The sequence below is a fragment of the Myotis brandtii genome, unplaced genomic scaffold, assembly GCF_000412655.1.
Source record: "Myotis brandtii unplaced genomic scaffold, ASM41265v1 scaffold504, whole genome shotgun sequence".
NCBI classification, from domain to species: domain Eukaryota; kingdom Metazoa; phylum Chordata; class Mammalia; order Chiroptera; family Vespertilionidae; genus Myotis; species Myotis brandtii.
In genome coordinates, this window is record NW_005369217.1 from 1,192,923 (window position 1) to 1,208,760 (window position 15,838).

The 15,838-nt window shown below is 38.0% G+C and overlaps 1 protein-coding gene across 2 annotated transcripts in view; it reads right to left on the reverse strand.

Moving 5' to 3' along the window:
• PARP11 (poly (ADP-ribose) polymerase family, member 11) overlaps positions 1 to 15,838 on the reverse strand; it is a 63,160-nt gene that overhangs the window by 16,800 nt on the left and 30,522 nt on the right. The window contains exons 2-6 of one of the 2 annotated variants that reach the window (XM_014548355.1): positions 9,244 to 9,372; positions 8,285 to 8,405; positions 5,355 to 5,430; positions 2,182 to 2,254; positions 1,972 to 2,102 (exon numbers count right to left, since the gene is read on the reverse strand). In XM_014548355.1, coding sequence (XP_014403841.1) covers positions 1,972 to 2,102; positions 2,182 to 2,254; positions 5,355 to 5,430; positions 8,285 to 8,405; positions 9,244 to 9,372 — 530 coding nt within the window. The remainder of the gene's footprint in view (positions 1 to 1,971; positions 2,103 to 2,181; positions 2,255 to 5,354; positions 5,431 to 8,284; positions 8,406 to 9,243; positions 9,373 to 15,838) is intronic. The other variant, XM_014548356.1, reaches the window with a different exon arrangement.

Below are 15,838 nucleotides of genomic sequence, written 5' to 3' on the forward strand. Positions count from 1 at the left end.
TTAGAAACTAAATCTCATACACATCCTATATAATAAAAGCATAATATGCAAATCGACCAAATGGCAGAACGACTGTGGGGGGTAGGGGCAGGGCCAGCGAGCAGGCTGCGCCAGGCCAGCCAAGGCTAGTGACAGTGGGCAGAGGGAGGGGATGGCGATTTGGGGGCGGCAGCAACCAGCAGCGGTGGAGGTGTAATCCGGGGGGGTGGACAGAGCCAGTTGCTCGCTGGCTGGCACCATCACCTGATGGGCCTGCCTGGTTGCCTCCTGCAGAGGAGCAGGCCTAAGCCATCAGTCAGACATCTCCTGAGGGCTCCCAGACTGCGAGAGGTGCAGGCCGGGCTGAAGGACACCCCCCCAACCTCGAGTGCACAAATTTTCATGCATCGGGCCTCTAGTAATTTAATAAATATTTCAGAAAATCACGTATTTTAGGTACTACTTGTTATTAAAAACACTTACATTCCTCAGCACAATTTGTGATATAATTACATACAATAAACTGCACATATTTACAATTAACAACCATTAATCTGTTGTAAAAATAATGAACATATCTATCACCTTCCCCAGTTTCCTTATTCGTATGTGTAATCCCTCCATCCTGCCTCTCCCAATTGGCCCTCTATCCTCACGAATACTGATGTATTTTCTGTTACTATACATTTGTGAAAAAAAGAAAAGAAATAAACAAAAACAAACAAACAGCACAACAAACAGATTAATTTGGACAATATCCTTCCGGTTTTGTAGTGGGCTTTACTTTTAGGTTAAGTGCACACAGAACAATTTTATGGGTCATTTCCAACCTAAGTTGAGTAATAAATTGAGATTTTTAAATCTACAACATAAACTTTGGGCTAAACAGAAAATTTCCAGGTATGTTTTGCAATGGTCCTTCAAACTAAATAAGCAAATGACTATAGGCAAGATAGTGTAATTGTTTAAAAAGAAATTCAACAATGATTCAGAGAGTTATAATCTATACTAATAATAGGGTAATATGCAAATTGGTCGGGACGTCGTCACAGTAACGACCAATCAGCAGGCTGCATGCGCAGCAGGCATGGGTGGGCGGGGACTTGCAGCGTTGGGGGACGGGGGCGGGGCCGCGGCAGAGAGGCCTCTCCACATGCCTGCGCCGGGGATCCACAGGCACGTGGAGAGGGCCCTCCGCCGCGGGCCCGGCTGGAGGTCCGCAGGCCTTCTCCAACTCCGGCCTACCACTTTGGGGCAATCCATCAAGGAGCCCCAGTTGGGTGGGCAGGGCTTACCTCTTTGGGGCTATGGATCGCAGGGCTCCCTCACTGTGACAGGGCACAGGCCAGGCTGGAGGACCCCCAATCCCGACCCAAGTGCACAAATTTCATGCACCGGGCCACTAGTTCAACATAAAAGTCTGAGTGAACAAAGTCATATCAACAAAACTAAATAGCTCCCCTACTCCTCTGCAATGCTGACTAAGCCAAGATGCGAAGCTCAGAACCTTGAAAGGGGCAAGTTTCTAGGAGCGTGCTGAAGAGACTAACCTCTACCACTGCATTACAATGTGGTAAGCCAAGGGTGGGGAACATTTTTTCTGCCAAGGGCCATTTGGGTATTTATAACATCATTCAGGGGCCATACAAATTTATCAACTTAAAAATTAGCCTGCCGTATTTGGTCAAACATTTAATGAACTTACCCATAATGCCTTGGCAGGGCCAGAACAAATGATTTATCGGGCCTTATGCGGCCGGCGGGACGTTCCCGAGCCCTGTAAGCAATGCCTTGCATTTACTTACAGAGCATCTCTCTTACTCCCTGAGAAGGCTGAAGAAGAGAGCTGAGAGACCAGGTCAAAACAAAGCAAGAGGAAAACACAGCAGCAGTGAAAATTAATACAATTAAATGTTTGTGCTTCACTATCATCTCTAAGACTACAAAAGTCTCAGAGGCCAAGGAGAGGGTTCAGATTAGAAACTATCTCACCTGCAAAAGAACTCCCACAAGTCTAGGTTCTGAATTCTCTGAATTCTTTTAATTCTGTTGCGATCCATTGTTTTCCCAAAGAGACTAGCGACTTCATTATATTCATGTGTTTGATTGTGCAAAGGAATAAGCTGGAAAATAAAGTTTAATAGTTTTATTGAAGTCCTGTTCCAACTCTAGCACAGGATAGTCAGTCAGTTCTGCTCTTACCTGATAGGGTACGTCAGTATTCACATTCTCCCAATGTGGTGGCATGGGGATAGCCTCATTTTCACAGATATAACTTTAAATAGCAAAAGACAAAACAAAATATTAGAATCTGATTATAATTACTGTGATTTAGACTTCTTCAATGCTAAATTTTCATGTTTGGGATACTGTGATAAATGCAATTAAGTGTAATCCTTGCTTTCTTTATTTTAAAATATTTATTGAATATCTTCTTGTGTATTACCTTTTTAAGTGCTGAATTGAGAACTTCAATGGAAAACATCCAACCCTACATAACATTAAAATTTCAAGAAGAGTTGTTTCATTTTGTCTTGTTTTTCTGAATTTTACAGAATTTCTCTAAAATGTAAGGAAGATTTTAGCTAAAGAAAAGAAATTTCCGAGAAGAAAATAAAACCCTTGATTTAGAAAGAACTCCTTAAGCCCTAACCAATTTGGCTCAGTGGATAGAGCATTGGCCTGCGGACTGAAAGTCCCCGGTTCAATTCCCGTCAAGGGGATGTACCTTGGTTGCAGGCACATCCCCAGTAGGGAGTGTGTAGGAGGCAGCTGATCAATGTTTCTCTCTCATCGATGTTTCTAACTCTTTCCCTCTCCCCTCCTCTCTGTAAAAAATCAATAAAATATATTTAAAATAAAAAAATAAAACTCCTTAAGATATTTATTCTGCCTATTAAATAAAATCCCAGCCCCTCAGCCATACATTCAATGTCCTTCAAGGTCTAACTCAAATCTAAACTTTTCTGTTTATTGCCCACTATTCTCGTACACAGTTCACATTAACACACTTAATATAGTCAGCCAGTACAACTTTTTAAAAACTATCTACCGTGTTTAAGACACTGGATGTGAACACAGAAAAAGAGAGCAATCTTGGGGAGTTCAATGGCAACAGGCTGACACTGACATATTAACCCTCTGTGGTGACTCGAGGTCACTGGAAGAAAAAAATTTCAAGCCTATCTTCAGTTTAACTTTTAAAAACTCATTTCAACTTTGAAAAGATCATAAAATGACATGATTTAAAAATCAGCAAGTATAAAAAGAGTAAATAGTGAATAGTGAATAGTTTCCCTCCCACTCCAGTCCTTAGACTGTCCAATTCTCACCTCTTGCCTCAACTCCAAGTAATATTGTTTTCAGTCTTTTGGGTATTATTCTAGAACTTCTTTAGGTTAACACAAGCCAATCTGTCCCCACACACAAATGGTAGCTTAAAACATGTGTCTTCTGCAGCTTTTATTTTTCATTTACTACGTTCTTAGATATCTTTCTGCATCAGTAGATAGAGAGTACCCTTGTTCCCAGTCCCTACCATAGGGTCTGGCACACGCAAAGATGCACAGAATTCCGTGGTATGGAGACACCACAATCTATTTAACAAGTCCCCTATTGAAGATCTTCAGTTCTTTCAACTTTTTGCTACTGTTAAGAATGTTGCAAAGAACTAGTTCATCCATTTGTCATTGTACGTGTCCACTAGTCAATTTTTAGGATGACATCTTTGAAATGGAATTTCTCAATCAAAGAATATATTTATTCATGATTTTGACAGATACTGACCAAAGCCTTCCTTGAAGGTTGTACTCATTGACATTCCCACCAGAAAAATAAAGAATGTCTATTTTCCAACCTCATAAAAAAGATGTGTTATCAAACTTTTGAATTTTTGTCAACCTGATAGTAAAAAAATAGTCTGATGTAATTTGTATTTCTTTTATTATGAGTGAAGTTGTATGAACTGTTCAAATTCTTTGCTCATTTTTTTAACAGGTTGTTGGTCTTCTACTTAGAGATTCATAGAAATATTTCATATACTACAGAGATAAATCCGTAGGCTGTGATAATGAGTAACAATAGTTTACCCAGTTTTTAAGAAGATTTTGCCGTATCTTTTAGCTATGGAAAAGTTTTGTGTGTGTGTGTGTGTGTGTGTGTGTGTGTGTGTGTGTGTGTTTTATGTTTATAGCCCATAGCCTTAGTTAACTGCTAATATTTGCCAATGGAAAATATATACTATTCACCTTGCATGCAATATTTCCTGTAATAAATAAACATTTCTATATCAGCACATACTCACCTCACCTTCATCACTCTTCTGTATCCCACCTAACTGTTCTTCATCTTTTAATATCTTATTACCCTCCATTCTGGTGCATTGTCTCCCTCTCCTGTCTCTTTTCTATGGTGTGTGTAGTCAGTGAGAGAACAAAGTGCTGGACCCCATCATGTGCTGCTTCTCCTCACCAAAACACACCAGATACAACAACGTGCAATTACAATTTACAATATCATTTCCCATTATTAAGTTTCATTTTCTCCCAGATTACATACTCTTTAAAGATAATTAATTCCTACACTTAAGAATGAGGATATGATATAGTTGATAAGAAAATAGTTTTCTCTACATTCCACAGAAGTACTAGAACATTAACTAATTAAATAACTTTTAAATCATGATGCTAAAATGTAAGCCAAAATCTTGTGAAACAAACTGATAGAAACTTAAAAATTTTCGTTCTTTACTCTAATCCTTTCACAATATCTCCTCAGAAGGAGCAAATGGGTAGCCCTTAAAATTCATATGCTAGCTCTTTTTTCTTCTGTTTCATTATAAATTCTTTGAACAGCAAGAATTTCAATACTTGCTGGAGAAATCGTTCCAGAAAATAGGAGACACAGTCTAAGATTTTTCCCTTCGATTCCATTCACAGCAATACAAAATATTTATTCTCCTCTGGTATTTATGCCTCTTTTCAGGCTTTATAATCCAAAGACAGAAAAAGACAACTCGCAGTGGGAACAAGTAGCAGTGCTGCTGTCCCACTGCACTCCCATCTTCCTTAGGTCTCCTTTAGTCACTACAGCTCTGAAATTACTTCCAGGAGTTGCCCAGTGGAGAAGAGTGGTAATTACTTGGGATTTATAGCCCAAGTAACTGGATGGTTCTGTGAGGAAAGGAAACATGGGCATAAAATAATAATATTGCTATTTCATCAAGTAAGGTGCCATTCAGTACTGAAAGGATCAATATTAAGATCATTAAGTAACCTACCAAAACATTTTCAGTCTATTTGTTCCTCTATCAAATATTAAGAAAGACAAGAGAGAGGAAAAGCCCAATCTTTCTACCCCTATTCTCGTTACCGTACCTGAAAGCACTGATAGAAAAGGGGGCTCTTTTTATTAAGCGCTGTTTTCCAGTAGTGAGATTCACTTGCTTCATTTCTGTATACAAAGACAAAGATGTTAGATAAGTCACAGAAACATACTGTGCTATTGCCACCCTACATGAATCACAGAATTTTGGGAGTCACTGCCAAACATAGTGCATTAAGATACTTTTTTTTCTTTCTTTCTATCTACCTACCTACCTACCTACCTACCTATGTATCATGTCATAAAAGTGCTATTCAGGGAGGATGGCTTCATTGCTTGATCTACTCTCAGACAGAAGAATGCTAATACCATATGCAGCTCAGTAGGCAGGGTCTATCCTTTTCTATACAATCCTTAGGTTAAAGTGACATTAAACTAGAAGAGTTCTAAACTTAGGAAAATTAAGAGTACTAGAGAGAGAAAGAAATTATAATACTGAATATTCTAGATGCTTATTAAGTGGAAACTACATGATTTCTCCAAAGTATTTGGAAATGATTTTAAAAAATACATTACCATTATAAAACATGTACAATTCACAGAATTTCAAAAATGTATACATTGCTTGCCTTCTCTTTAAATTGTATACCTAAACCAAAACATAGAAAACCTAGCTAGACTCCATACATCCTATATAATAAAAGTCTAATATCTAAATCAACTGAACTGTGGAATGACTGGTCGCTATGACGCACACTGACCACCAGGGGGCAGACGCTTAATGCAGGAGCTGTCCCCTGGCCAGGCTCGAGGGGATCAGGCCTAAGCTGTCAATCGGACATCCCCCGAAGGTTCCCGGACTGCGAGAGAGCGCAGGCTGGGCTGAAGAACACCCTCCCCCACCCCCAGTGCACGAATTTCGTGAACTAGGCCTCTAGTAGTTACATAACAGATTCTAGTGACAAAGGACTCATTAATTAAAGGTATTGTTTTCTTCTTTCATCTATGCCTCAGCAGTGGCAGTACTTACCAAGCCCATTTCTACATTCCCACAAAGATGTGAATGTGAGATTCTAGTCAGTTATCTTATCTAATTGGCATTATTCCATTCCAAAACAAAGGGATTCACCCGTCAAGCAAATGCTGTATAAAGTATGTTCTGCCCTGTCTGTATTCTCCTGGCGTTACCATGGTGCAGGGAAAAGCAAGATCTCAGCTCACATAGTGAAAACTGTAGTGTCTTCCTTTGAGTTCACTTTTTACCATTTCTACAGAGAGAACCTGAATTGGCTTGTGGCAGAACAGGGACTAATTTTGTAAATGGTATATATGAAGTGCTAACAGGTATACTTCTGAAACAGTGTCATTATATTGAGGGTTGGGGAACTTGACCCCAACATAACATGTGACTCCTAGATGATTAAAAAAAGTTTTAATAAACTGTATTGTCTGAGAGAAAGTTTCGCAAAAATACGTTTTCTAGAAAATATTCTTCTGGAAACATGTAGCTTGCTGAATCATCTGCTTCAACAAACTTCATCTCCTATATGAGTCTGTGCGTATCGTTATGTCTCAATATGGCTTCAGAACTGGCCCCGGTACACAGACTAAAATGCCTACCAAAGACACCTGTTGTCTAGACTGCAGGAGAAAGATAAATGTCAGGGCCCTTTAAAGGCAGATGGCCTATTTATCCAATGTTAAGTTGCCCTAGCTGGTTTGGTTCAGTGGATAGAGCATCAGCCTGCAGACTGAAGCGTCCTGGGTTTGATTCCAGTTCAGGACACATGCTCGGGTAGTGGGCTTGATTCCCAATAAGAGGCATACAGGAGGTAGCTGATCCCTGGTTCTCTCTCATCATTGATGTTTCTATCTCTCTCTCCCTTCCATCTCCCTTCCTCTCTGAAACCAATAAAAATACTTGTATGCATGCATATAAGCATAAGCAATGGACACAGACAACAGGGGGTGAGGGTGAGGGCAAGACCAGGGGGATGAGGGGACAATGGGGGGATAAAGACACATTTGTAATACCTTAATCAATAAAAAGTTAAAAGAAAATAAATGTGGAAAAAAAAGTTATGGTGAGTCAAGAGTAAGAATCTAATGGTTTTAACTCTTGATAAAAAAGCTTTGGGGGATGATAATTATTAGAGATCTGGTTGCATCAACCTCTTACTGGACAATCCCCTTTACCGTTTCTGGGCCTTGGCTCATCCAAGGAAATCTCCTAAGGTTTCACTACCCTACCCTACAGAAACACACTACTAATTGTCATAAAGACACTGGGAAGAACAGTTAGAGGATTGAGCTGTGAAATAACCAAAATGCACTTTTATTAAGGAAGCTTCCCCAACCAGGTCCTGTTTGCCTCTAAGCAGCAAAGAGCTGGGACTATAGCAGTTTGAAAGTGAAGGGACTGAACCCAACAGGTTTTTCAGGAGAAGTACCCCAAATCATGCCCATAAATCAGGAATGAAATCCCAAGTGCAGCTGATTTCCAGATTACTGGCTAATCTGTGAAAGAGCCCATGAAATCTGAATAGGGCAGAAGGCAATGTCCACTAAAGAAATAATTTTCTGGCAAAGACACCCAGAGGTGGGTCATTCATCTGAACTTCAGTCTTAAAACTATCACAGACTTTGTCACTTCACCTCTCAGAGTGGTCCTTAAAATAAAAGGTTCCTATCTATTTCAAAAGACTGATAGGATCATGAGGAAACCAACAGCTTAGAGTGTTTGTGTTCCTTAGAAGAGAAGCATTACATTAGTCTCAGCATATAAACACTCCTTTATAAAAAGACAGTGTTGCTCAAGATTTTAAATCCTGAATTTTTATAGAGGTACTTGTATTTATTACAAAAAGGATTTACTTCACTGTTCACAAATGTATCAACTAATCTTTGATACATCTTCCGAACTGTAGATTTTACCATATCCGTATACTAAAACCACACAACTTTAAGAAAAAAAGCAACATACCTGCAAAGTCTATCTTGTAGCTGAATTTGGAAGTAGTAAAAGAAATGGAGCCACAAGGATTTGTTTTGAAGCTTTGTTCGATATCTTCACTGCTAACTGAACACTGAATGTTGGTATCCGGCTTTAAGACAAACCAGAAAGTTTCAATTACAGCTGTTCACCTTAATGGCTTGGCCACAGAGGTGGTACTGTGCTCACAGAGACAGAGAATGGTGAAACAAGGGACACTTAACTAGTCATCTGTTCTAGTCCCCTAAACACCGGGAAAATCACAGCTAAGCCAGCATGTTAAAAATAGTTTAAGGATTTCCAGCAAAGAAACTTTAAAAACTGGTTAAGCCTTATCCAAAATTATTACAATTTTCACAAATTATGACAATAATTGTACTTCCTAAGTGGCTCAAAAATTAAATCTTCTTTAAATGGCTTTGTAAGTTTAAAAAGACTACAAGCTTTAATCACTACCTTAACCATTAACTAGCTGTGTGATTCTGGACAAAATACATTAACTTTATGAGCTTCACTTTGCCTGTAAGACTGAGTGTTAACATCTGCTTCAGCGTTGTTATGAGGATTAAGGAGAAAACCTATGTACAACACCTAACATAATACTTGGTGTACAGAAGGTGTTTAATATGGGCTGTCCTCTTCCCTTTCTCTTTGTCTACCAAATCAAACTTGGAGTTGCTCAGAAGTACTGCTATCATGCAACTCTCAGTCACAATCGCCTTCTGTACACACGGCAAACACACACTGTTTCTTCTAAATAAATTATTGTGAAAACGTGGGGGAAGAAAAGAAAAAGAACTAGAAGAATTTCTAATTTTTCTTTCAGTTAAGCTATCTGATTTCCTTAGAGTTTGATTTCTTTCCGGTTTGCTTATACTCATCTTATCCATCGGCAAGATGACGCTAAGTGAATCTAAATCCATTCTGCTACATCCAAGGGAAGGAGATACCTGAAACATGTGCCACTTTCCACATTCCGCCAAGTAAAACCAGCCCCACTGGGTATCTGATGTGTCCATCTCGTCCATCTCACCACCTGTTGTTTTGGATAGGAATTCTTCGGCTTTGTGAAACATCTCCTGAAAAGGCAGAAAGAGGCAGAGAAAGAAATGTTTTTTCTACTAACCAATGTACTTTTTGCATGTCATTTTCTTCTTACAAATAACTATATTCCAAGTGTCTTTCCCCCAGTGACACTTCAAAAGTAGCATTCTATGCTGTATATTAGTTCTGAAGATGAACATTTTAGTAAAATGTTGAATATCACTTAGGTAGGATATATCAATGTCCATTCAACCATTTAAGTAAGCTGTATCAAATCTATAAGCATTCCAGAGTCAGCGTAGTGTCAAAAATTTTGTTTGATCATATGTTTATTCATGTGTTTGGTCAAAAGGATGCATGGTATCACAACTAATTAAGACCAAATACATCTGATTTTTGTTTTAAACATTTATTATTTCACTTAATGGCATGGGAAGATGCTTGTAATATAGTGTTCAGTACAAAGAAGGTTACAATAAATAGAAATAGTATAATCCAATGGAACTCCATTTGACCCACTAATCCCACTTCTAGGACTATATCCCAAGAACTCAGAAACTCCAATCAGAAAGGATATATGCACCCCTATGTTCATAGCAGCACAATTTACAATAGCTAAGATTTGGAAACAGCCTAAGTGCCCATGAGCAGATGAGTGGATTAGAAAACTGTGGTACATCTACATAATGGAATATTACGCTGCTGTAAAAAAGAAGGAATTCTTACCATTTGCAACAGCATGGATGGAACTGGAGAGCATTATGCTAAGCGAAATAAGCCAGTCAGAGAAAGATAAATATCACATGATCTCACTCATTTGTGGAATATAATGAACAACATAAACTGATGAACAGAAATAGAACCAGAGTCATAGAAGCATCAAACAGACTGTCCAGCCTATTAGGGAAGGCAGGGGGTGAGGGGTAAGATATCAAACAAAGGACTTGTATGCATGCATATGAGCATAACCAATGGACACAGACAGTAGGGGGGTGAGGGCATGTGCTGGGGGGTGGGAGCGACCAGGTAGAGGTCAATGGGGGAAAAAGGAGACTTATGTAATACTTTAAACAATAAAGAATTTTAAAAAATAGTATAGTCCAATTTTAATAAAAAATACATCTATATTTACCCACATGAATGTATATGTATGTGTATGTACATGTATGTATATGTACATGTACACATACATACAAAGTCTGGCTGGATATACAAAAACTTAGGTTAGTTTTTTCTGAGTGTTAGGATAATACTACTACTAATAATAAGCCTTATATGGCTCTTACTACTTGCCAAGCACTGTTCTAAGTACTGTACAGATAATAACTCCTTTAGGCCTCACAACAACCCTATAAGACAGGTACTATTATCCCAAATTTAGAAATGGGAAAACTGAGGCACAGGGAAGTCATACAAAGAGGAAGCCAGGCTTCAAACCCAGGCGGTCTGGACCCAGGTTCTTAACCACCATGACAAACTGCCTTATACTTAATCATCAATGATTTTATAATCTTAACTATATCAACTAACTCATGTACATATTATCTTTGAAACGTTTTCAACATTCTTGGGTGGAGATTGTGAAAAAGAGGAAGTCACCAGAAAAGGGGCAAATAAATTAGTCAAAAATGATAAAACTTTATCTGGAATGTTGCTTTCTGTCCTCATTTTTTAAAAGGATTTTTAAAATTACTAGTTTAAATTTATTCAACTTATATATGAAAACATGCTGCACCAAATAATCCTAAAGACTTTTCTGACCATCACTTCCATACTTCCATTCCTGGCACCTTCTCACCTTCCTTCTCCAGGGTTAACCAATGCTATCAACTTACTATTTACCTTTCAGCTCTCTCCCCAACCCCTATCTCTCTCTGTCTCTCCCTCCTTCCATCCCTCCCTCCCTATGTATGTATGAGATCATATGCACACATAGAAACATATAATTATTTACTTTAAAATGTTTATTTCCTATATATTTAATTGTTTTACAAAGAATATGTACTACTTGAGTAATTTTGAAAATATTTGTTTTTAATATCATTATTTTAAATGTCCATCCTGTTTCCAGAAGCTGTGTGACCTAGGATGAGATATCATTACGTTCTCTAGGCCACAGTTTCTTCTTCACAAAATGGAGATTAAAGGCTTCTTACTCATTGAGTTGTTGTTAGAAAGTAATGAGACAATGCCTTAAAGTACCAAGTACAGTAGCTGAACTCTATGAAGGGGGCTTGTTACTTTTTATTCATGTTTTTTAATCTCCAAGGAATGCTTTATACTTATTTTCTGGATTTTTCCTACATGTTTTAAGGTTGATTGGCTCCTAAGAAATGAAAAATAGCTGGTGTGGCTCAGTTGGTTGCACGTCATCCGATGCACTGAGAGTCGCTGGATCGACTCCGGTTTTTGGGCTCGATCCCAGGTATGGGGTGTGCAGGAGGCAGCCGATTGATGTTTCTTTCTCTCATCGGTGTTTTTCTCTTTCTCCCGTTTCCTTCCTCTCCCTCTAAAATCAATAATAAAAATAACATATTAAAAAAGAAATAAAAAAATAGAAGACCTTAGGATCAAGAGCTTCAGGTTTAGGAGCCACTATTTACCTTACATATTTTAACCAGATAATAAAGGCAATAATTTAAAATTTAGGATCAATTGTATAGGTTAACAATTCACAACTTCTGCTTCTTCTATTAACATTCACGTCATTTGGCCATTTTACTGTGAGAGAGAAAGAAAGAAAGCGTGACCTGACTTCAGTTTTCCTTCTGAAAATAATAAAAAACAATTTGGAAGAATGAATTTGAAAGTAATAGTTAAGACAAATCTCTGGCTTACAAGTTTTCTCTTTTCTCTACTAGAAAAGGAAATTTAACAAATATAGCATGTTGCATGTATACAGCATATAGACAACATGTATGCTTTGCCTCGTCACACTGCCCCTAAGATCACATGTTAAGCCAGGTTACAAGTGAAAGTGTTTTTAACAAAGTCCTTTCAGAACTTCCTGCCATCAATAGCTTTGGGTAGGACCTAAGACAGGCTCATATTTATCCCTGTTTTAGAGAGGGCAGCACTATAGACAGGTGCCCTTGCATTGAACATTCCTAAAGCACTTCAAATTTTTTAACATTCTTTATTGCTTTACACTAATTTTTCCCTCCATAACCCAATGTGCAGGAGAAGCCATTATTTTTCAGTTAAAGTTGGGAAAAACCTGAAGCAGAGGAAATACAATTATTTTGTCTAGAACCCTAGAGTTAGCAGTATAAAGAAGACCAAAGAAACACCCAAGGCCTCCTGAGCTGCCAACACTCACTGCCTCATTTCATATATGGTCAGTCGTTCCTTCTTTTTTATGTTGCCAAAGCTTCATTTGATTGCTTTGCTTCACAGATGCTATGGCTTTCTTTCCATACTCATTTCATAAGACTAAATCTTACAGTTTTCTATAACAAATTTTCCTACCAAACGAATGGCTATCCTGCAAAAGTAGGCTCATAGAGTAAGTCAAGTTTATATTAATAACTTTAAAATACTATAATCATAGTAATAATGGATCTAGGTTAGAACACATCTATAGGCAATATAAGGAAAGTTGTCTGTCATGGAGTAGGCAATTAATAAATGTCAGCTGAGTGAATTAGTTTAGCCACAATGCCATACAGACTCTGCAGTTTAACTGAACATTGTTTAGTTTTGTTTTTTAAAGTCTCTGGAAATTATCCTAACAGCAAATAGCAAACAGAGATACATTTATTCAAGAAAATCTACTAAATTTGAGAAGAGGCAAGAATTTGTGGCATTTGAGCCAACATCTGTTCTATTACCCCCACTCCATAAACTCTGTTACAGAAGCTCTACCTCTGGCATATGCAGCCAAGAAGGCAGGGACTCCATTTCCTCCCAGCTCTCAATCTGGGGCTAGTTTCACCCAGGGAGGGACAGGCTGCTGGTGTTTCTCATCAGCTTCAGCAGGAAGGTGCAGGGGTCTATTCTGGACAGGCACCCAGAGCCTGGGTTTCCATTCCTTCATCCATTCCCCACTCATTTGGTGGAAACTCTACTCCAGGCCCAGTAGGCAAAGAATACTGGACCTTGATTGCTACCACCCCAATTTGCTCATCATGCCAGGAGGAGTAGGTCAAGAAGACCAGGGGCTGCCATCACCCCTCCCACCAAGTGCCCGGGGTGTCACTCTGGGAAAAGTGGGTCCCTAGCCCCAGCTCCAGGTACAGTGGCATGCGGGTTCTACTGCAAGGAAAAAGCACACCATAAGGACAAAGAGCTCTACATCTCCACTTGAAGGGATTGTCTTTATTTGAAACAGGAAGTAGAAAACCTCATGCCTAAGAGCATTATTGAAAAAAATGGAAATCTTGATAAAAACAATTTATCGGGGGCCTGAAGCTCTGATACAAGAATGGCAGAGAAGGCAGAAATCTAATGTAGAGAACTAGGGATAGCCAAGAGCTTCCTGGTATTATAGTTAACCATGGGACATTTCTATATGTTATGCCATAAAACAAGTTTTGCTAAATTTAAAAGGAATAAAATTATACAAAGTATGATTTCCTACCAAAATGGAATTATAAATCAATAACAAGAAAACAGGAAATTCATAAATATATGACATTAAGCAACACACTACTAAATAACCAATAGGTCAAAAAGTACACCACAAGGGAAATTTAAAAATATGTTGAGAAGAATGAAAATTAAAACACAATTTATCAAAATTTATGGGATGCAGCTAGAACAGTGCTCAGAGAAAAACTTGCAGTTGTAAATGCCTATAATTAAAAAAGAAGAAAAATCAAAAACTAACATTCCACTTTAGAAAGAGAAGAGCAAACTAAACACAAAGCAAAGAGAAAGGAAATAATAAAGGTTGGAGAAAGGAAAAAAATGAAGCAGAGAATAGAAAAAAATAGAGGAAATCAACAAAACCAAAAGTTGCTTTATTTGAAAAGAAAAAGAAAATTGTCAAACCTTTAAATAGCTGAAAAGGAAAAAAAAGAGAGAAAACTTGGGTTACTAAAACAAGGAATAAAAGAGGGAACATCAGTACTGATCTTACAGAAATGAAAGAATTATGAACAGTGTATGCCAAGAATTTAGATAACTTAGATGAAATAAGCAAATTCCTAGATGAACACAACTCATTAAACTGACTCAAGAAGAAATAGAAATCTAAATAGGCCTATTATAAATAATGAGACAACATTAGTAATTTTAAAACTTTCCACAAAGAAAAGTCTAGTCCCAGATGGCTTCACTGGGCTACCAAATATTTAATGAAAAACAAATACTAATGCTCCACAAAGTTTTCAAAAGAACTAAAAGAGGAATACTTCTTAACTCATTCTATGAAGCTGAGAGTATCCTGATTAAACAAAGAAACAACCGAAAAAGATATTACAAGAAAACTAGAGACCAGTGTGCCTTATGGATATAGAAGACAAAACTCTTCAACAAAATACTGGCAAACTGAATCCAGAAACATATAAAAAGTTGTACACACCATGACCAAATGAGATTTTTTTTCTAATAAAGAAAGATTGGTTTAGCATGCAAATAAATCAATTAATGTAATACAACATATTAATAAAAATAATAAAAATATCATTTTAGTACACAGAGAAAAAGAATTTGACAAAATTCAATATCCTTTCATAACAATATGGTCAACAAATCAAAATACAAAAGAATGTTCTCAACCTGATAAAGAACATCAACAAAAATCCTATAGCTAACATCATATCTACTGTTGAAAAACTGAGTGCTCTATGGAAACAAGATGAGGATGTCTGCTCTCACTACTTCTATTTAACATTATCCTGGAGTTTCCCAGGGCTACTATCCAATAAATAAATAAATACAAATGCATCCAGATTTGATAGAGAGAAGTAAAACTCTCTATTTGCAGATGGCATGACTTTATGTAGAAAATTTGAAGGAATTCACTAAAAACTACTAAAACTAATAAACAAGTTTGACAAGTTTCAAGATAAAAATACAAACCTCAATTATATTTCATTAACAATGAAAATTCCAAAAATGAAGTTAAGAAAACAATTCCATTTACAATAGCACCAAAAAGAATGGAATATTTAGGTGTAAGTTTAACAAAAGATATGTAAAATGTATACACAGAAAACTTCATAGCAATGGTGAGAGAAATTAAAGAAAACCTAAATAGATCCGCATCCAGAGATCGGCTACTAACCCGGAGGCAACGGCTCTCAAGCAGCGCGACTACATGAACTCAGAGGAGCCCTGCTTCTCCCCACAGAAAGGTTAGACTTCCCCCAAAGGTGCGGTTTGCAATTCAGGTTGGAGCGAGGAACGCGCGCGCGTGTGCGGGGGGCAATCTGCGCCCCACAAAGTCCGCGCCCATTGAGGCCAGCGTGACCCGCAAGTGGGGAGGGCTCCCGCAGGGCTGCTGGCAGAAGGTAACACTATAAATAAGCCCATAGTTGGACTGGATGCAAAGGGGCA